The 21,591-nt window shown below is 34.2% G+C and overlaps 2 protein-coding genes across 2 annotated transcripts; both read right to left on the bottom strand.

Annotated features, from left to right (window-relative positions):
• Positions 1-287: 287 nt before the first annotated feature.
• LOC131609599 (NAD(P)H-quinone oxidoreductase subunit S, chloroplastic-like) lies at positions 288-1,327 on the bottom strand. The gene has a single exon (XM_058881344.1). It carries the CDS (start codon positions 1,177-1,179, stop codon positions 661-663), a length of 519 nt encoding a protein of 172 aa, XP_058737327.1. The 5' UTR covers positions 1,180-1,327; the 3' UTR covers positions 288-660.
• A 262-nt stretch (positions 1,328-1,589) lies between these two features.
• Positions 1,590-3,717, bottom strand: LOC131609598 (uncharacterized). Its single transcript, XM_058881343.1, has 7 exons — positions 3,559-3,717; positions 2,725-3,053; positions 2,545-2,638; positions 2,340-2,461; positions 2,054-2,203; positions 1,809-1,901; positions 1,590-1,727 (listed from the first exon to the last, which is right to left on the bottom strand). The coding sequence occupies exons 2-7, from the start codon at positions 3,043-3,045 to the stop codon at positions 1,680-1,682; spliced, it is 828 nt and encodes a 275-aa protein (XP_058737326.1). The 5' UTR covers positions 3,046-3,053; positions 3,559-3,717; the 3' UTR covers positions 1,590-1,679.
• Positions 3,718-21,591: the final 17,874 nt, after the last annotated feature.

The following is a 21,591-nucleotide window of genomic DNA, read 5'->3' as shown; positions in this document are numbered from 1 at the left end:
TTTTTAAATTATAAAATAAATAAATATTTATTTATTATGATTTTATTGGCATAGATTTATAATTTGACTAATAAATTAAATATAAAAAATAGTTTAAATAAAAAGTAATAGAATTTATATTATATGATACATAAAATATAAAATACTTTAAAAAGTAAAAATATATTTTAATTTTAATTTTATAAATTATTACAAATAATTTTTTTTACATTAATATTAAAATTTGAAATAACAATTTTATTTAATGTTACAAATTATCCTAATTATAATTAAATTGTATATAATACATTATATATAATTTATATTTATTTGCAATAATCTAAAGTTACGAAGATATTTCCCATGCCCAGATTTTTTTATTAATCCATATCTAAATGGATAACATTCGTATTGGACAATCCAACAAGAAACATTGGACACACGTTTCAAAATTCTATGGTGAACAACTGAATGAATAGACAACTTGGAAGTTGTCAAAACATTTTTGTATTCTAGTAAATCACATCATGTGATGCTGTTTCATCATTCTCTTCAAGTTCATTAAAATAGAACACTATGATCAATTCAATTTGTCACAATAATAATAATAATACTAGTTAATTCTCATTTTGATTTCTCATAGATACATAGATGCTACAAAAGAAAAGAGATTAATTTGAACTATGGTGTGTTGGGTTCTTCAACAAGAGTTTGATTTCTTTCTTCAACACTAAAAGTTTGAGAAATTTTTCTAGGTGGATTCTCCTCAATGAACTTGATCAAACCTTTTTCACCACCTGGAAACCCTCCAGTTAGCCCCATCATTTCCTTCTCAAAACCATCTTCTGGAATTTCAACAGTATCACTAGCCAACTTTTCTGAGTTTTCTTGCACTTTTTCATTAGATGATGATAATACTGATGATGATGATGATGATGATGATGATGATGATGATGGTGTTTCCTCTTTATCAATTTTCCTCTTCAGCTCTTTTTCAACTCCTATTTCTCCATTGCATAATCCTCTTCCTCCCATCATTTTTAGTATGTTGAATTCGGCACATATTTGTGGTTGACAAGTTAGGTTTCTATGAGTTCTTTTGGATGTTTTTATGACAAGAAGATGATGATGATCTTGGCCTAGGAATTGGGATCTTAGAAGAGAACCATGAAGGCCTTGAAGAGAAGCAAAAATAACCATTTTGAAGTGAAGTTTGGTGGAAAAAAAGAAAGAATGATGGTGTAATCTTCTTAAAAATGTTAATGAGTTTTGGATGTATTGTTCAAAAAATCTTGATGAATAGATTCTTATGAAATTCTAACCACACATTAATATCTTATATATTACATCCAATAGGTGGTTGGTTGAAATTGATTACATCTATCCAAAATATACATGTGGACAAAAGTATAAGGCAGGTGGATCCTCTACAAACTCATCTACATCTCTAGTAAAATGTCACATTCATTGGATTAATCTAATGGTTGAGATCAAAATTCCTAGTCCTTAGATTAATTCAACTAGATACAATTTTTCTTAAAGGCCAGAGTAACGCGTATGTAGCAAGAGACGACACCGATACTTATGATTACGTTTAATTTATTCATTTTTAAATTATTACCGATGTTGATGTCATGTCTGTGCTTCATAGACTACAACTCAATTCAAATCTTGCAGGGCTGGCATATGACCTACTTCAGCTAGCGGGCGAGGGAACCGTGCGACTTCTCGATAAGCAGCTCAAGTCTCTGGTCATTATTGTAAAGAAAAAAAGCAATTAAAGCATAAATGCAAATAGAATCAATAGTTTATTAAGATGAGATACAAACCTTTACTGATTTACTGACTTCTTCTAGTTTATTAAGAAGCAATCCTCCGCCTATTCTGCGCTCTACTGAAGAAGAACGCGGCGAGCCTATCACCTGCAGATTAGTGTAGAATACAAGTTTATATGACTGAAATTCAAGCAAAAAGTTAGAATTCAAGTTGTATTGTTTTCATTACTGATTCAATCCCTTTAGTTGCTACTAGGAGTGGCAATTTATTATGATTCATGGAAGGGGTCCGTTATTACCTTATGACTTGTAGATGGTGGTTTCGAAACGCCCGGTCCCTCCGTTGTCGCTGACATACGAGCCATGTTTTGCACGTCTATGCTTGGAGCAATATGCTTCCAATTTTTACTCAAATCTCCTGAGATCTTAGAAGCTTCTGTTATGATCACCTGCAAATCAATTGATTGTTTTAAGATCATGACATCCCCGTTGGACGCATTTAGTATAATGTTGAAGAACCACAACAATGCAGTAAATGTTAAGGAAAAGTACAAAATTGGGCTAAAAACATGTTTTGTTTCATACCTTTCTGAAAAGATTGGGGTCAGAAACTCCCTGAAGTTGTAGTACATCTACAGGAGCAGCCTTTCCATGAGCAATACTTTCAACTCGAAAAGTGTGGACACCGTATATAGACTGCACACAACCTGAATAAGAAAATACGAAATCTAGCTAAAGGAAAAGTTCCGACATAACAAAAAACATTGTCGGGTGAGACCTGCATCAGTACCTTGTTCAATAATAATATCAATCACCAAAGAAAGAGGTACGCGTCTCTTGATTGTTATGGTCCCCCAAAACGGTATAAACGAAGGCCTTGACACCTAGACCAACAGAGAGAAAAAAATCAATTCTCAATCAAACTCATAATACAACATCATGAACACGCGTAACAATTCATATATACTACCTTGTAAACTATTTCAGTTTGCATAACATATAATCTGCGAGAAGCGAAATCCTTTCGAAGTACATATCTCCTAAAGGGAAGGTAAAGCAACATTAAAAGACCAATTCCCCAAGCTAAAACAAGCAGTAATGATATAGAAAGCCATATGATTGTATCATATTTAATACTGTTGCGCGCAAGTTCTTCAAAGGAAGCCGAGTAAAGTATCTGTTCCGAACAATTTTCCTCTTCTTCGTGATCACTGAATTCAGACCCAGAGTCTGCGAGTATTTGGTCTTTTGATGTTCTCAGTTCTGAGAGTCGATCAGTGTCGCCCAACATTTTCGCAACTACAAATCATTCAAGAAGAAAGGAACATATAGAACAATATTAGTCCAAAAAAATAAACTACAAAACCCTTTATTCTAGAGCAAATACTACTGACATAAATAAATCTTTCAGAATCTGAAATGTGAAAACTCATAAGAGATAGCAAGTGAAGATCAAACACTAAGAAACACAATCACAGACACCAAACACGGCACTAACACGTCGAAACCATTCATAATTTGAAATATTGAATAAATTAAACGCAATCACAAGGGTTGGTATCGTATCAGTGTCGGACACTAACACGGACACACTTTTTTTTCAGCTGTGTCGCTATAAAGATCAAACATATGCTAAAAACTCCAGTCCCAAAAGCACTCTGAAGTATTTTCCAATGCCTTTATACCTCTCAAGAAACCCAATGAAATTTTCACTTTCACATAGTCTTCAGTTCTAAACAATGCCATGAAGATTGATGAAAAAGGAACAGATTAGTAAAATCTAAGATAAAGTTGAAATTTTTACCTCGTACTTGGGAGAAATGTGATGAAATGGTTTGATGGGTATGTGATTGGCAGCTGCAAAAGTGATGATTCAGTGGTCTGATTCTTTGTAATCTCTTGTCGGTAGGGTGTGTTAGTTGAAGTGGAAAACACTGAAAATGTCACCAAACATTCAAGTCAAAGGGTGGTTGTAGTTGCATTGCATTACTACTCCCTCCGTCCCACAATGAGTATTCATTTGGAATAAAATGATGTCCCAAAATGAGTGACCCATTACAATTTTCAATAAACTTTTTCCAATTCTACCTTCTAATTATTAAAAGTTTCATCATTCTCAATACATAATAAGGGTACTATAGTAAAAATATTATTCTCTCTCTTACTTTTAACCACTTTTCTTAATCTGTGTGAAATAGTGGCTGGGTCACTCATTGTGGGACGGAGGGAGTATTTTAGTTAGTAGTGTTGTTTACATAAGCATGGACATTTACAAGGGGAAGCAAACGAGCATGTCCGACTTGCAAAAATTTGAAAAAAATGGAATGAAATGGAGCAGGTATAATTAAGGATGCAACTTAAAATTTTGGTTTGTCCTTCGGAAAAAATGAGCGTAGGAATGTCCCTCTATATAAACTCTTAATGTGGGACTTTATGATCTTTCTAACTTACGCATTCATGCTTAACACTCTTTTTGGGCTTGGTGCGTGGATATTACGGTAGGCGGTCCATGGTCCGATCGATAGGCTCTGAAATCATATCAAAGTTTGACCTAACTCATCCTTACAAAATCGGTTGCTAAGTTGAGGAGCGTCCCTTTATATAAACTCTTTCAATGCTCTATCTCCAACCAATATAGAACTTTAGGATCTTTCTAACAATTTATATATATATATATATATATATATATATATATATATATATATATATATATATATATATATATATATATATATATATATATATATATATATATATAAGTAAAAGAAGGGGTCAAATTACACCATTTAATTACACCAAGTATTACACTCATTTACAACCTTTGATTTATTTAAAATCTAATGGCTATTAAAAAACAAACTTAGAAAAATATTTCCTTTTTTCACATGACCATTGATTCCATATATATCGATCTAATAAATGTCATATATCTTAACACAATATAATTTTTCTTTCACATAAATAATCAAAATCAAATTCATATAAATTTACATATACAATCAAATAAAAAAAATAAATACCACATGATTCTATTCTTAAAAAAATAAATACCAAAAATAAATTTAATTATTATTCTAAATTAGCTTAAGGGTCTGTTTGGTAAAAATAGCGGTTGACTGATAAGCTAGCTGATAGCTTATAGCTTATGACTGATGGCTGATGATTGATGACTTATAGCTTATATCGGATGGTTGAGACTGATAGCTTATAAGTTAATTGAAGTGTTTGGTAAAATTAGCGGTTCAATTAACTTATAAATGTATAATGATATAAAAGATATTTAATATATATTTATTTTATTTTAAATTAAAATAAATTATAAGGGTTAAAAATGGATTTTAATTAAAATAATAAGGATAAAAAAGGAAGAAAAAATGATAAGCTATAAAACATAAGCTAAAACGCTATTTGAAATAGCGTCTGGAAAATAAGCTATAAGTTAGTAAAATAAACTATAAACTCGTGATGAAAAGACCGTTACCAAACGAGTCTAAATTATCATATGAGCTTATAAGACATAAGACATAAGCTATAAGCTCGAAAACATGGCTTACCAAACAGAGCCTAAGTAACAATACTAAGTAATTGATCAGTGAACAATACTATTTATATTTACTATATCAAATTTACATTTTATGAAAAACAAAGTTTCTTTTAATTTTCAAACAAATTTCTCATTATTTTTTTAGTTATATTTAAAATAAAATCTACTCTATTCACTTAAATTGAAGGATAAAATTAATATATTTTAAAATAAAATAGAAAATAATATTCAAAATGCACATAAAACTTTTTTAAAAAATAAAATTATAAATAATAAGTACAAAATAATCTAATTGCAAATTAAAATATAAAATAAAATGAAATTCATTTTAAAATAAAAAACTATTTGTTACTAAGATTTATGAAGCATTATAATTATAATATCATGCTAGTAGTATTTTAACTCTATAATATTTATTCAAATAAAATATATATACAGATATTTGGAAAATGAAAATTAAAAATATATTAATTTTATCCTTTAATTTAAGTGAAAAGAATAAAATGTAAATTAAATAAAACTGAAGAAAACAATGAGAAATTTCTTTTAAAATTTAAAAAAAAAAATCATATATCAACAATTTCATAGTAAATATAAATAATACTGTTCACTGATTCTTAGTAGTGTTACTTAAGCTAAATAAAAATAATAATTAAATTTATCTTTTTAAGAGTAAACTCATATGTTTTATTTATTTGACCGTACATGTAAATATATATGAACTTGAAGTGAAAGAAAAATAATATTGTATTAAGATATATGGCATTTATTAGATAGATATATATAGAATGAATGGTCATGTGAAAAAAGGAAATATTTTACTAAGCTTGTTTTTTTAATAGCCATTAGATTTTAAATAAATCAAAGGTTATAAATGAGTGTAATATTTGGTGTAATTAAATGGTGTAATTTGATCCGTCCGGCCAATTGTCGAGTCAGTTGAGTTGCGCGACAGTTGAATAATGTCGGCGTATTATTCCTTGGTACGCGACATGTGAGTGAATCATTGTCGGTACTTGTTTGTTTTGTTGCAGGAGTTGGTTTGAGCGAAGTGGGGGAGAAGCTTTGCTTCTCGGAAGAGGTTCAGTTGCAAGTTTGCAAAGAGGATTGCTGTCGTGATGTTTCAGAAATCGGACTTCGGCGATGGAATGTGTCGCTCAAGTTATAAGAAGTTTGGGAGCGAAGAGATATGATAAGAGGCTGTTTGGAATGTGATTGATTTGAAGATGATGAGTTTTGGAGCGGAATTTCCGTAAGAAAAACGCAGGAAAATGGTTGAATCATTATGAAACTTCGAAAATTCATAACTGGAGTTCTAGACATCCGATTTGAGTTCCGTTTGAAGCGTAGGAAAGCTAGAGAAATGAACTTTGTTATAAAAATGGTTGCAGCAGCTGTAACATATTTAATTGTGATAGGATGATGTTGGAAAGAGGTGCAGTTATGGTTACATTTGTCCTTAGAACTAGACTTGTTCGTTGGTACCGCACGAGGCATTAGTGTCAGAGTTGAACGGATTGAAGGAATAATTAAAAGGTTTGTTGAGAAGTAATTTTAGGAATTAAATGTACCATTTGAGGAGTTTTGGAGATATCGTATAGAGTGTCGCCGCATGATGACGATGTTGCATTTCAGATGACGTTGGAAAATTCATATCTTGAGTTCCGAGTGTCGGGTTAATGTCCTGTTTGAACCTACGAAAAGGAGAGATTATGTTCTACCTTATGGGAGAGTTATAAATACAATAGAGGTGATCCTATGAGGAGAGATTCTGAAGTCGGTTAAGGAAGCGTGAAACTTGTTGAATAGGAATGCCTACTACCACGATTGTTGGAAACGAAATTGAGTAGAACATGTTGTTGATGAATAAGTTGATGAGATATTCGGTAATAAATATGACTGGAGTGTCGATGGATTTTAGTGAGGAGTGAATTAGTATAAAAGGTGAAATAAACTTTAGAACGGTTGAAGTCATATTTGTGATGCTAAAGCAACGACATGTATAAAAGAAGAATTATAGAGGATTTCTGACACCTATTGATGTGAGAAAGACTTTGTTGAGATTCCGAGTGGAATGATACTTGGATGCGAAAGATGTCATGGGATTTAGAGTGAAACCACGAGTTATGAATGTTGTCGCGGTCTTTTGCTAAGATGAGGATTTTGATTTGGAACGAGATAAATAGTAATGTACGAGTATATTAGTGATTATGAAGTTGGAAGTACTTAACAAGTGTGTGATGCTAAGTGACTATGAAGTGGATTGTGTAAAATGTTTGAACATTGGTGTCTCACTGAAAAGATCCAATAAGAGGGAAATGTGCGAGTTGTAAAGACTCAAGGTGAATTATTGGGCTATGACGATGTTAATGAGTTTGAGTGCAAACTCGGAAAGGGACACTATCATGTAGTAACGACGGTTTATGCTTAAATATGGTTGTCGACTATCTATTTACAAATTTAGGACTTGATCACCCTAAATCTCTTGTCGGTAGTAGATGGAATCATATAAATGGGATGAACTTGTTTTGTTACCTTAATGGTATCAGTTGTGATAGATATTAAACTGTGAGAATAATCACTCACCATGTTGTGTGAACTTATGAAGAAGTGAATATGAAGGAGTGCAACATAATGGACAATGACTTAAGACGGGTAATCAGAGTCGCGCAACGAAAGTGTGATGTGGAGTAGTGTTATAAGTACTACTCGTGGGCAGTGAGGAATTAATATGTCGGGAGCCTACGTAGAGAACATGTATTGATCTATATGTTGGATTTAGGATCTAGTGGATGTAAGGATGTTGTACTGGAGAATTAGAATCCTTTTGAATAATTGCTGAGATGATGAATATGTTATTGTGGTTGTACGTAGTTAACGAGTATGTATTCGACGAAGTTAAGACGATGAGTTGATACTATATGATGCTATAATAATTTTGTGTTGTTGTAAGGTGTTATTGTAGATTTCCAGATATAATGAAGAATTATACTCTATGAAGGACGAAGTTGATTTAATTCTTAGAGAAGAGTGGGACTCAGTTTGAGCTATTTTGTAAGCAATGGTATATTGAGGCTGATGAGTGTGATTATAACTACTTGTGTGTACTCGTTCCGATGGTTGGAATGTTTTAATAAATGTAGTAACTCAGGAATTTGTTTTTGAGTGCGTGTAAGTATTGCTAAGTGGTAAATTAGTACCATGTATGGTAAAGGAGGATTTTAAACGAATGAGTAAAGAGAGTCGGAATTGGGTAAAACTAAGAAATCTAATTGGTGATGATGATTGTAATGAGTAATCAGAATAGTGCAGCAAAAGCGAAATGTAACGTGTTGGATAATTGCTGGTGTGACTTGAGAGGAGTCATATAGTTGAAATTCAATGGTATAGAAATATTATTATTGAGTTTCTTGAAGGAAGCAGTTGGTGAAAAGTGTAAGTATTATTTTATCACTCAAATGGAAAAGTGTGTCTAAGGTTGGTACGTTCGGTAGATGGAATGCATTACTGCAATGTTGAGATCATACCACGGATTGTGTAATTATATTATTTAGTTATTGGGCGTATTGTATGGGTCGCACCTCGACGTTTCATTGTCGTTAACCTTTTGGAGATATAACGAGTGGTATACTTTTGGATGGTCAAATGCGACGTAAAAGCGGGGATTTGAATGTATGAAACATGTTTTCTGTTGGTTATATCAGATGGATTTTTGAGGATCGACTGATGGGAATGTTACCTGAGAACTAGAGGGTTAGACGAAGGACTCCTATCCGGAACTTTTCGCTGGAGGTATATTTTCGAGGACGAAAACTCTTTTAGTGGGGGAGAGTTGTAACACCCCATTTTTCTAATTTTAATTTAATTGGAAATTAAATTATTATTTAGAATTATTTGGTATTTTGTTGAATTATTTGGAGAATTATGAGATGGGCTATTGGGCCAAGTGTGGTGTTAGTAAAGAGGGAGTGCTATGTTAGTAAGCCATTTTCTAAAATTATAATCTATTTTCATAAAGTAAGAAAAATAAGGAAATTGGAAAATAAAAGAGGAAAACCTAAGAGGAAGAAGGAGAGAGCTCATGGACAAATACCTATTTTCGTATTCATGGTGCAGCCTTCACAAAACGAGTCATAACTTCCTGCTCGTAGCTCCAAATCAGGTAATTCTTGAAGATTCGGATTCTACACGAAATTTCCTTTGATTTGATATATTAATTCGTGTCAGGGAAGTTCTTGATGAGGGAGATAAGCGAGTTTGAATATTGGAGATTCTTGCTGAATTTGAGGAAAAAGGGCTTACGGGTTTGATGGAGAAAAAGGGGAAAAGTCCAGATTCTTGGCTAAGGTAAGGGGGACTCTTCCAATTAACCTCTATTATTGGGTTATATGTGATGATATGGATTGAGTAGGTTGTTTAGATCAATTGTTCACATGTTAGGTTTTTGGAGTTTTGGGATTTTTGTATGAATTGTTGCAATTGATGAAATGATGTGATGTATGATGTTAAATAATTCACTAAACCATGACAGATGTGTGTTATAAGGTGTGGAATAATGTTGTTGTGTGTCTATGAATGCATTGGCTTGATTTTGGATCGATTGGAATGAATAGATGCTGTCAAAATGCTGAATTTTTGATTGCAGGTACGTGGTAACCGGTTACCTTAGGGTGGTAACAGATTACCTAAGGTTACAGTAGTGAAGATTTGATTTTCGTGTTGAAGTAACCGGTTACATGGTTGAAGTAACCGATTACCTCTGTTGTGCTTTGCGTGAAATTATGGTTTGGGGAGTAGTAACCGGTTACATGGTTTTGGGTAACCGGTTACCACTGAAGGATGTTGAAAACGTGACTTGTTACGGGGCATGTAACCAGTTACATGGTTTTGAGTAACCGGTTACCTTTGTCAGTCTTTTTGAAAAATGTTTGTTTTGACCATAACTTTCACACCGTTAGTCCGTTTTCAATGTCGTTTCGAGCAGGATGAAGCACGTGAGACACTCTTGATGTTTAGAGTGATGAAGTGGATAGTAATTTGATTTTATTTAAATCATGAATTTTCTTAATTGAGGATTGATGTATTATGAACGTATATGATGAATTATAACAATACATGCTGTATTTTAAAATGTGATGATGTGTTGATTGTTTGGGTATATGATGATGTTGAATTGTACTTGAATGATGCTAATATATATGAGCATAATTTATGATGATGATGATGGTATAAGTCTGTTATATATGTTGCATTCATTCATAATCATTTGTTGATGGATGAATCCTGATGATGTGGGGATTCAGTGAAGGGTATAATTCCCATTGTGTGGAATTTGTGCAGGCATGGCCGTATCTTGATGATGTTGGATCGGTCGGTGGGTTATTCCCATTGATGATGTTTGGTACCACATGCATAGTGTCAGTCATTACATAATCATGATTTTATAACATGATTGGATGTTTTCCAGTGTTATGATTTTGTTATGATGTTTTGGTTTTGATGAGGATGAAACTTATCTGAATTTTGAATATGTTTTCAATTGGGTGAATGATGTACTTATGAGGTATTGTTATTTATGATTCAATAACATTTGTTAATTTTAATGAGACTCACCCTTACTGTTAACATTTTCAGATTGGCGAGTAGCGGTTTTTGGCTTTGGTGAGGATAGCTCATAGGTCAGTTTGTTTAAGTATAGCATCGGTGTCATGCTCTGATATTGTAACACTTGGGAACGCTAGTTTAGAGTCTATGATGATACTCTATTATGTTGTTATTTTATTAATTTTGTAGGATATTGCATGGATGATGTTATGCTTATCCGTATGATGAATATTCTGCTGTGTAGAAACATGATTTTATTAAATTGATGATTGTTCATTAGTGAAGCATGGCAAGTGAGTTATAATAAATTGTTTTATTGAATTGTGGCACCCTTGTTTTTATGTTTTACTCTGAATTTTTATATAAATGCCACATGGTTTAGGAGGGTGTTACACGACGGACGCCTCCAAAAGGACGGTCAAGAAGCCCATCTTCTCGCCGACATCGCCGACATCGCACGTCTCCTGCCCGATCTCCTAGTTCCAGCAATGACGAGGAGCCCCGAGGCCCGTTGTCACTCGACATCATGGCTACCCTACTACCTAAAGGGCTGAAGAAGCCCCCCCTTTGGGCACCTACGACGGTACCAACGATCCTGACGAGCATATCGCGGCGTCAGGGACGCCATTAAGTGCAGGTCGTTCCCCACCACTCTAAGGAAGGGGGCCATGTCTTGGTACAAGAGTCTCCCCGACGGGTCCATCACATCTTGGAGACTGTTAGGGAGAACCTTCTACTGGCATTTCACAGCTTCCCGTTGTCACCCAAAGTTAGAGGCATCGCTAGAGGCAATCATACAAGGGAGGGATGAATCTCTCCAGCATACATCAAAAGGTTCAACAAGGAAGCAGTCCACGTCTTTACGACCAACGACATGAAAAGTATTTCCTCAAGCGCGGCTTGTGCCCTCGCAGTGACTATACCAAAGCAGTTGGCATGGATACTCCCACCATCCTGGATGCCCTCCTACTCCAGGCCTATGCTTACATTCAATACGAGGAAAAGGAGGCGGTCAACACTTCCCGGAACTCTAGACACCAGGAGAGTGCGAAGTCCTCAAAATCCAAAGACCCATCGACATCCCATCGGGGAGGACAAAAGAAAAAAGAAGACAGATCCCGACCCATCGACGTCTCGTCGGGGAGGACAAAAGAAAAAAGAAGACAGATCCCGACCCATCGACGTCCCGTCGGGGAGGACAAAAGAAAAAAGAAAACAGATCCCGCGACTTTCAGGACTACAAGGGGTCGGTTGGTCATTTTCACGACTACACTCCATTGGTCGCCTCCCAAGAAAAGATCCTGTCTGAATACGCCAGCACAGAATTTCGACAGGTTAGGGTTCGCTTTCCCCGACAAACACCAGCCAAGCTCAACACTGATAAATCCAAATACTGTCGGTTCCACAAGAGCCACGGGCACACCATAGAGGACTGCATTCACCTAAAGTATGCCATTGAGGTGACCATCTTTGATCAAGATATCAAGAGTTGAGCGCTTCAACCAAGACTGCTTGGATTGGATCAGCATTGGTCGGTATAGGGATCTGTTGAGACGTCTCCGATGAATTATTCAGAGCTTTCTTGATCTTGTCAATGTCGGCATTCTGGGCTCCAAGATCAAGAGCATCATCCGAGAAGGGAGATGTGGTGGTACCGTCCCTCTTCCAAGGGATTACATACTCCAGGGTTGACGAAGCCGAGGCTAAATTTGCGCTCGGGAGAGATAAAGGTAGCGTGGGCATTGTGGTCGTTATTTGACTGACCATGATATGATTCTTGGATATTTCTTTGGTCATTGATTTCTGAGGAGGAAAAAGACGGGGATAGCAAGACTTTCCACAGATGGCACCACTGATCTTACCGGTTAATCAGAACCTGAAGGTGGGCCAGCAGCTTCGAACAATGTTGATGATGAGGAGGATGGGGTGTACCTGCAAAGATACGTTTGAAATTGTGTTACTTGGCCTTCTTAAATGAGAGGGTTTTTATATTGCCCCCAACACTTGGTCATTGGTACACGTTTTGAGTTGGATCGTAGATCTAGGTCCAAAACGCGTGACTGCTAGGATTCTAGGAGTGTATTTAAGAATTCTGGGAGGCTTCCCGAAAGTAGCCGTTGGTTGGGCATAAACGTACATCTGGGCGACAGAGGTACCCAGCGAACAAAGGGCCACTTGTCCCCAACAAGGGAGCAGAGTGGATGTCTTGGTATTGGCACAGACGGAGGTCTGGCCGAGGACAACGATGATATGTTGTCCTCGGGCCGGATGAAGGTGTGTCCTTGATAGAGGGGCAGAAGGAAAAGGGATTTTCTTTTCCCTCAGTTTGTTGGACCAAAACTATTAGGTCATTCTGAATGCATAAGTGGATTGAGTCATGCTTACCTATTGAATTAACCAAGAACAATCTCATTGTTAGCTTGTTCATTTCTTCAATCTGAGAAATAAAAATGAAAAATTATTAGTTTTTCTACTAATACTAAAACTATTACTTTTATTTATCAACAAACAAAGTATATGTTACATTTAAGTGCATAAAAAAATATTAGCTTGCATTGTGTTTTTCTTTTTCCATGTCAAAGGTAATTCAAAATAGTTGAAACAATTTTTTATTAACAAGTAAACAAGTAATATAATAATAATAATAAATTAGATCAAAGGAAACATAATGATTATGTTAAATTTTTATATTTTCAATTAAATAATATAACCTTTCATTTTAAAAATTAGATTTCACACAAAATTAACATAAAAAAATTAACTATAAAATACAACATACAATATAAAGCAGTCTTTGGTCATTTTTATCATCAAACTCCAAAAACAGAATATCTGGGTTAAGGTGTCGCACCAATAGTTGCATATGTTCATAACATCTACAATTAAAACAAAATATGATACAAAATAGTTTAAATTGATATAAAGTTTCTAAATTTTTTACATAGATATATAGTATCTAAATTAGTATAAAACAAAATAAGGACAAAAATCAATATACATGAGACCGTTGAAATATACTTAACAAATAAACTTTACATATTTCATTGTGGAAGTTATACTTTTCCGTCAAATTTTTACGCGTCTCAACAAATCAGGAAGCACAAGTCACGCCATATCGAATTGTATGACATAACTTTGTAAAATTAATTATTAGAGATTAGAATTGTTTGAAGTTTGGAAAACAATACAACTTGTTTCGTTTTCCAAACTTCTAACATTTTCGATCCCTAATAGTATAACTGTACAATATTATGCAATCCATTCCATATGGCATGACGTGTGTTTTCTGTTTTGTTGAGACGCATAAATTTGACGGGAAAGTCCACCATAAATAATGGAGTATTTAAAGTTCATTTGTCTAAGTGTAGTTCATCGATTTCATGTATATTGTTTTTTGTCCTTCTTTTGTTTATACTAATTTAAATACTATATATTTACGTTATAAAAATTATAAACTTTATATTATTTTAAATTATTTCTTATTGTAGTTTATTTTGATGGAATATATCAAAAGAAGATGCAAGAATACTGATCTCAATCCAAATATTTTATTTTTGGAGTTGGACGAAAAAAAGAGCTCAGGCTACCTTATATTCTATGTTGTGTTATATAGTTGATTTATGATATTGATTTTGTATGAAATATAATAAAATCTTAACTAAGAACTTTTATGAATGAATTTTTATTTAAATGGAGTAATTTGATTCATTTTAGGGTCATGTTAACGATTGCATCAGGGAACACTGGTTAAAGATTTTAAATATAAAAAATATTATTTAATTGAATCAATAATTTAAACTTCAAATGCATTGAATACAAGTATTTTCAAGAAAAACATACCTTTTATTTCTTAGAAAAGTCAATTATTTTAATTTTTTACATTTAATACAAGTATTTAATAAACAAAATATACCATTTTAAACTCTTAACCAGTGCCCCGGAACACTCGTTAGCACTGCCATTCATTTTAACCCTATTTGAACCCCTTCAAAATATGATTTTATTAAAGATTTTGTTTAAAATATTTAAGAAGTATTATATTGATAATGAAAATAAATTATAATATCAAATGTAAGTTGTTTATATCGGTAGAGATTAAGAGAATATTGTTTTTTAACTCGTCGGTTAATTATTAGGTGATAAGCATTTAACATTACTTTAGCAGTGTGAGACTTACTAGGAAAACAAATTTATGAATACTTAGATTAAGAATTTATCACGACTTGTAATGACTTACTAGTACATTATTAAGGACTTTAATGTCTTTGTTTATGTATGAAGTTGGCTTACATAATTTCTCTTTGACATAATTTTTTTATTATTATTATTATTATTATTATTATTATTATTATTATTATTATTATTATTATTATTATTATTATTATTATTATATTATATTATATTTTGATTTATTAATAAAAAATGTTTCAACTATTTCAGATTATGTTTTAATATAATGCTCTTTTATTTGCCAAAGAACCTAATCTAATAAATAAATTGATAAGAACTTTCACTTACATATGAATTTCATTCTGGAAAAATGTATCCTGTTAAATAAGACAAAAAAAGTAAATTATTAAGACAATAAAATTCATCAATAAAGATTTAAAGCTACAGCCCTATCTTATAACAAAGAGAAAGCACCGAAAACATGAAAAGATAAAGTGGATCCATATAAAAGATTTGATATAACAAAACTCAAACTTTACAAACACTAGAGATACACACATAAGTAAAATAAAGACAATTAACAGTGTGTTTGGATTGGCGGTAAAGAGAATTGATTCTAGTAGAATTGAGTTTGGTAGAATTGATTTTAGTAGAATTGAGTTTAGTAGAATTGATTTATGTTTGGATACATTTACGTAAAAGTGAGTTGAACAATAAATTTCAATATAAAAATTTTCTAGAATCAATTCTGAAGGTAGATGTTACAAATTCTAACTTCAAGTAGAATTAATTCTGGAGGCAGAATCAATTCTACTTTTCATAAAACAAACCGCTCAAAATCATCCAAGTTGAAAGAGTGGGAAATAGTTGATGAATACACGGGTGTACCTTAGAGGAATGAAGATCAAAGAGTGGTGAAGAAGGAATTGTCGAAAGAGCAACGGGTTTCTTTCATTATATATACTACATCTACATGCTACCTAAGTTAACATAAATTTGCTCTAGATTTAAAAATATTAAAACTTTGGAGATAAAATGGTACAAGCAAGCAGCGTACCATTAAGGCTGCATCTATGCAGTTGCTGCAACACTGTTTCTTACATAAAAAAAATAGAAATAAAGCAAGTAAGTAAAAAGCAAAAAGAAAGTATGGTGGCTCATACCTAAAACTAATCAGTTGTCCGGATTGCACATGATACATATCGTTATTATTTTTGAATTTTTATATGATTGAATTTCGATTATATCCATACAATTTTTTAAAGAAAATCTGAGGAAACCATAAAGGGACGAGATCCAGGTTGAGCTTGGCCAATGTTCATGGATGTTAATGTATGGATATAAATTAGGAATTTGAAGTTTTAATTTGTGATGATGCATGCCATGTTGAAATATTCATTTGATGGAAATTAAGGTATGCTTTATTCAACTTTGGATCTTATTGAATGATGATGGAAGGATGGAATGGACACTTGAATTAGTCCTTTGGTGAAAATTTTCTACTTCTTTTTTATGTCAATTTTTGCTTATGTATGATATGCATATGATGTAAGTATGATTGTGAAATAAAAATTAAATGAAAATTGGACTTTGCACTTTTGTGCAATTTCCATATTTTGTTGACTTTTTCAATTTAACTTTTCAAAGATGCAAAATGCTTATAAGGGGTGACACATGATGAATAAGATGCAAATTGAATTAGAGCATGAATGAGATAACGTGGAGATCTAAAAACAAGATGAAACTTGAAAACAATAAAAGAATGCTCATGATGGATGAATAGTCACAAATGAAATGACTCAAAATGAATGGAAATATTATTAGTGCAAGTTGACATTTTAGTTGACTTTTAGCTGAACTAAAACATGAATAATTGAACAATCATCCAAATGCCTTAATGGGTAAAATGATTTGGGACAAAATTAAGGTATGACAACTACTCTTATTTAATTACTTTTAATCAGAGAGTACGAATGACAATAATATTTCTACGTTCGTGGTAAAAGAAAATTAAATAAAAAAAAGGGCCCCAATTTTTTCCTTTGGAAGAAAAAAAAGGTGAGGTAAGGAAACTTATGAAATTTGACTTCGCTGGGGATATATAAGGTCAACACCCACCAATGGGTTAGTGTTTTACTTTCAACAACAAGATCAAAGAATCAACTAATCTCACTGTTTATACTTGTAGGGTGATCGACAACAAGGAAAACAAGATAAATTACTTTAGCCATTTATACTGGTAGGTCGATCGACAACAAGGAAAGTAAGATAAACTACTCCAATCGTTGATACTGGTAGGATGATCAACAACAAGGAAATGAATATCAATTACTCCAGCCGTTTATACTGGTAGGTTGATCGACAACAAGGAAATGAAGATTAACTACTCAAGCCATTTAAATTGGTAGGTTGATCGAAAACAAGGAAAGAAAGATCAATTACTCCGACCATTTATACTGGTAGGTTGATCGACAACAAGGAAAGAGATATCAACCACTCCAACCGTTTATATTGGTAGGTTGATCGATAACAATGAAAGGAATATCAACTGCTTCAGTTGTTTATACAACTAGGTTTATAGATAACAAGGAAAGGAAGATCAATTACTCTAGTCGTTTATACTACTAGGTTGATCAACAACATCGAAAGGAAGATCAACTACTCTAGCCATTTAAATTGGTAGGTTGATCGACAACAAGGAAAAAAAGATCAGCAACTACAATCGTTTATAGTGGTAGGTTGATCGATAACAAGGAAAGAAAGATCAACTACTCCAACCGTTTATACTGGTAGGTTGATAGACAGCAAGGAAAGGAATATCAACTACACCAACCGTTTATACTGATAGGTTGATCGACAACAAGGAAAGGAAGATCAACTACTCCAGCCATTTATACTGGTAGGTTGAGCAACAACAAGGAAATGAAGATCAGCTACTTCAGCCATTTATACTGGTAGGTTGATCGACAACAAGGAAAGGAATATCAACCACTCTAGCCGTTTATACTGCTAGGTTGATCAACAACAAGAAAAGGAAGATTAAATACTACAACCGTTTATATTGGTAGGTTGATCGATAACAAGGAAAGAAAGATCAACTACTCCAACCGTTTATACTGGTAGGTTGATCGATAATATTGAAAAAAAGATCAACTAGTCTAGCCGTTTATATGGGTAGATTGAGCGACCACAAGGAAATAATGATCAGCTACTCTAGCTGTTTATACTGGTAGGTTGATCGACAAAGGATCGAACGATTAAATATTCCAATCGTTTATACTTATAGGTTGATCAAGAACAAGGAAAGGAAAATCAACTACTCTAGCCGTTTATACTGGTTGGTTGATTAAAAAGGTATCTTGTAATCTGCCTCATCCATTTATGCTCATGTTTGGATGAACAACAAATTGGATAAGAGACCCACTGAGGATTAGTGGGGAAAACTCTCAAAGAAAGTTCCACTGGGGAAACCTATTGTGAGGTTCACTAGGGAAAACCCACTGGGAATTGATTGGGATAACATAAGATGACCATCCACTGAGAAAGATTCTAGAAAAAACTCATTGGGGAGCATGCTTGTTGGGGAAAAGTTTCGAGGGAGACTTATTGGGGATACCACTTACTATGGGGCATCCAACGAGAATTTCCACAGAGATGAAAAAATCACTTTAGAAGTTGTAACTGACTTTGATGGGGATTAATCTAGATTTCCACGAGTGGTCACATAATCCTAGCTTATGATATCCCTGTATGCTTTGTGTAGATGCATTTGCTGACGCATGATATACCTTTGGTAACCTGGTGTAGTACACCATGCATAAAATGATGTATGAAATATGATGCATATAATGAATTAATGGATATGTGTGCCAATCAATATTGGACTTCAAGGTAAGTGTTTCAAGCATTGGCTTAGTTTTCTTTTATTGAAAATGCCAAGGAGGCTGAGATCTAGAGTACCAATGAAAATTGAGCTTTGATGTTGTTAGACGATAGGACTGGTCTAGAGGGGGGTGAATAGACCACCTTTTTCGACTTAAGAAAATTTTAGCTATTTGAAACGTGACTTCCCTGAATCACTTAATCGTCTAAGATGATTATGTTATCGGGGACCGGATATGTGCACTAAACCAAATGGATGAGAATGTCAAGTGATGAATTACGTTTTAACGAATATCTCGATTGTCTCAATTACACACTATATGGTATATTACTCACAATGAACGTTTTCACTAAAATATGAACAAAAATTTGATTGAGTAATTTTATCGAACACTTGGTGATCGATATTTTACCTAACCTTAGTTTTTGTTCAATAATGGAAATAAACGAAAACAAGTGAAAATGCGATAAAGTAAAAGCGATAAGGAACACGATATTTGTTTACGCAGTTCCTCTATCGTCCTCGCAGGAGTACGTCTGCCCCTAATTTCAAATGAAATTAGGAAAGTTTTATTAGATTGCAAAATGTTTAACAAGGATAGAAAGTACCAATCACTAACTACACACATGCAGTAAAATTGAATACAATTCGATCCTCCCCTTGATTCAAGTTGAATCAAGTCAATGTCTAAGATCTTCACGATCAAGACCCCGATCGTTCCTTTCTCAATCCTCCGGTTGTAGCAAGTTTGTTGAGTAGATCTTCAATCTCTCAAACCCTTATGCACGGCTGAATTGATTACCAAAGCGAATCGATCGTCAAAAACCTTCGAACAAAATCTTTGATGAGGAAGGAAAAACCCTAAGGTTTTATACAAGAAACACCCTCAACAATCTTCACTCGAACAAGATGAATGTCTACCGTCGAATCTCGAACAAGACAAACTCTACCGTCGAACCTTATCAACACACGTTCCTTACTTCGATCGAGAAAGATGATTATGTGTGATTCTCGATCAATAAGCAAAAGGTTGAAGATGAGAAGAAGCTGAGTCTATATTTCACGTTTCTTGTTATTTTGCTTGAGAATGATCACTTGAGTATTTATACCACATACAATGCATAGGCCAAAATGAAAACAGCAGAAAACCCAATTTATTAGCGACAGGTTGACCTGCTCTCTGCATAGGTCGACCTATTGAATGCTTTGCACCTAAAAAATGAGCCATGTGTGATGCTTGCGTCGACCTAAAGGGTCGGCGTGTGCATTCCCGTGGATTCCCCAAAAGGCCATGCGTCGACCTAATGAAGTAATGCGTCGACGCATTCCATTCTTGCACTTGAGCAGCCAAACTTTGATGCGTCGACCTGAAGGGTCGGCGTGCGCATTCCCGTGACTTCCTCAAAAACCCAATGCGTCGACCTAAGAAGGTGATGCATCGACGCATTCATCCTTCACCTGACTTTCTTCACAAAGGGCTTGCAATAGGTCGACCTATGATGTGTGTGAGTCGACCTATTGGTGTTTTGTGTCCAAAAATGCTTGTCTTGGTTGCATGTGCTTGATTTTTATGTTTCCACTTAAGTTGCGGTTGATTCACAATATTTTGACAGCATGAAAACAACACCTTGCCCTCACATACTCCCCCTTTTTGATGATGGCAAAATTTGTGAATCTTAGTCGAGGTGTTGCTTGTCTGAAATGACTGCTCCCCCTTTCTCTATGCTCCCCCTTTCTTGGTGCGTTTGTTTTCCATTGCTTGTTGATTCACTTGGTTTTCTCCCCCTTTGACAACATCAAAAAGAGACAGATAATATTATACATATATGACGGAATACCATATCTCAATCTTGATCATTACTAAGCCCTTTTGCAATCATAATCATAAAGCATTCATTCGCATAAAACAATGCTGAATGATAAAATAAACGGCAATATAACATAAATAGCTAAACGATAATGAGCACATAGCTCAATTCAAATCCTTACACAAACACAAAGTACGGTAGAATTATGTCTAGCAGAAGATAAAATTAAGTCACAAAATACAAATAAAATGTTCATGACAATATGGAAATGTTGAATGCAAAGAAAATCAAAAGAGAACACTAGGCATTTGCATCATCATCTCCTTCTTGAGCCGATGGTGGTGGTTGAGACGAATGAACTGGAGGAAATGGGTAGTGTTGCATGAAGGCACTTGTGAAGGAGGAGATTTGGTTGCTCTGGGCATCCAACATGCCATAGAGCGTGTTGTACCTTTGCTCTTGAAGTGCTAAGTAGGCGGTAAACTGAGCACCTTGCTCAGTGACACGAGCGGTTAGAGTAGTTAGGCGCTCATTCATCAAATTTTGATTTTCAATTTGTTGAAGACGCATAGCCTCCATCAATTGTGTAATATTCGAGCCGCCAGTTTCAGCACCCACATCTTCATCTTCATCTTCACCTGCAATATCTTCCTCTTCATCAATGTTCATTTCGTCCTCATCTTCTCTATTGAGATCCGGATTGTTGCCTCGTAGAACAGCACCATAGGAACCCGTGGCGCGATTGTAGAAAAATTCCATCATATTCAGTGTCTTCTTGGTGAATTCTTGGTCAATGGATATGGTCTTCTTTGGAAACCTCTGAGATGG

Source organism: Vicia villosa, linkage group LG6 (assembly GCF_029867415.1).
Source record: "Vicia villosa cultivar HV-30 ecotype Madison, WI linkage group LG6, Vvil1.0, whole genome shotgun sequence".
NCBI classification, from domain to species: Eukaryota; Viridiplantae; Streptophyta; class Magnoliopsida; order Fabales; family Fabaceae; genus Vicia; species Vicia villosa.
Note: the sequence above shows the minus strand (reverse complement) of the source record. Positions and strands in the feature narration are given on the sequence as shown.

Coding starts and splice junctions, on each gene's coding strand:
- LOC131609599 (XM_058881344.1), bottom strand. CDS start 1,179: ATGGTTATTTTTGCTTCTCTTCAAGGCCTTCATGGTTCTCTTCTAAGA.
- LOC131609598 (XM_058881343.1), bottom strand. CDS start 3,045: ATGTTGGGCGACACTGATCGACTCTCAGAACTGAGAACATCAAAAGAC. Junction 2,462..2,544: donor TGATATTATTATTGAACAAG/GTACTGATGCAG, acceptor TTTCTTATTCAG/GTTGTGTGCAGTCTATATAC. Junction 2,204..2,339: donor ACCCCAATCTTTTCAGAAAG/GTATGAAACAAA, acceptor ATTGATTTGCAG/GTGATCATAACAGAAGCTTC.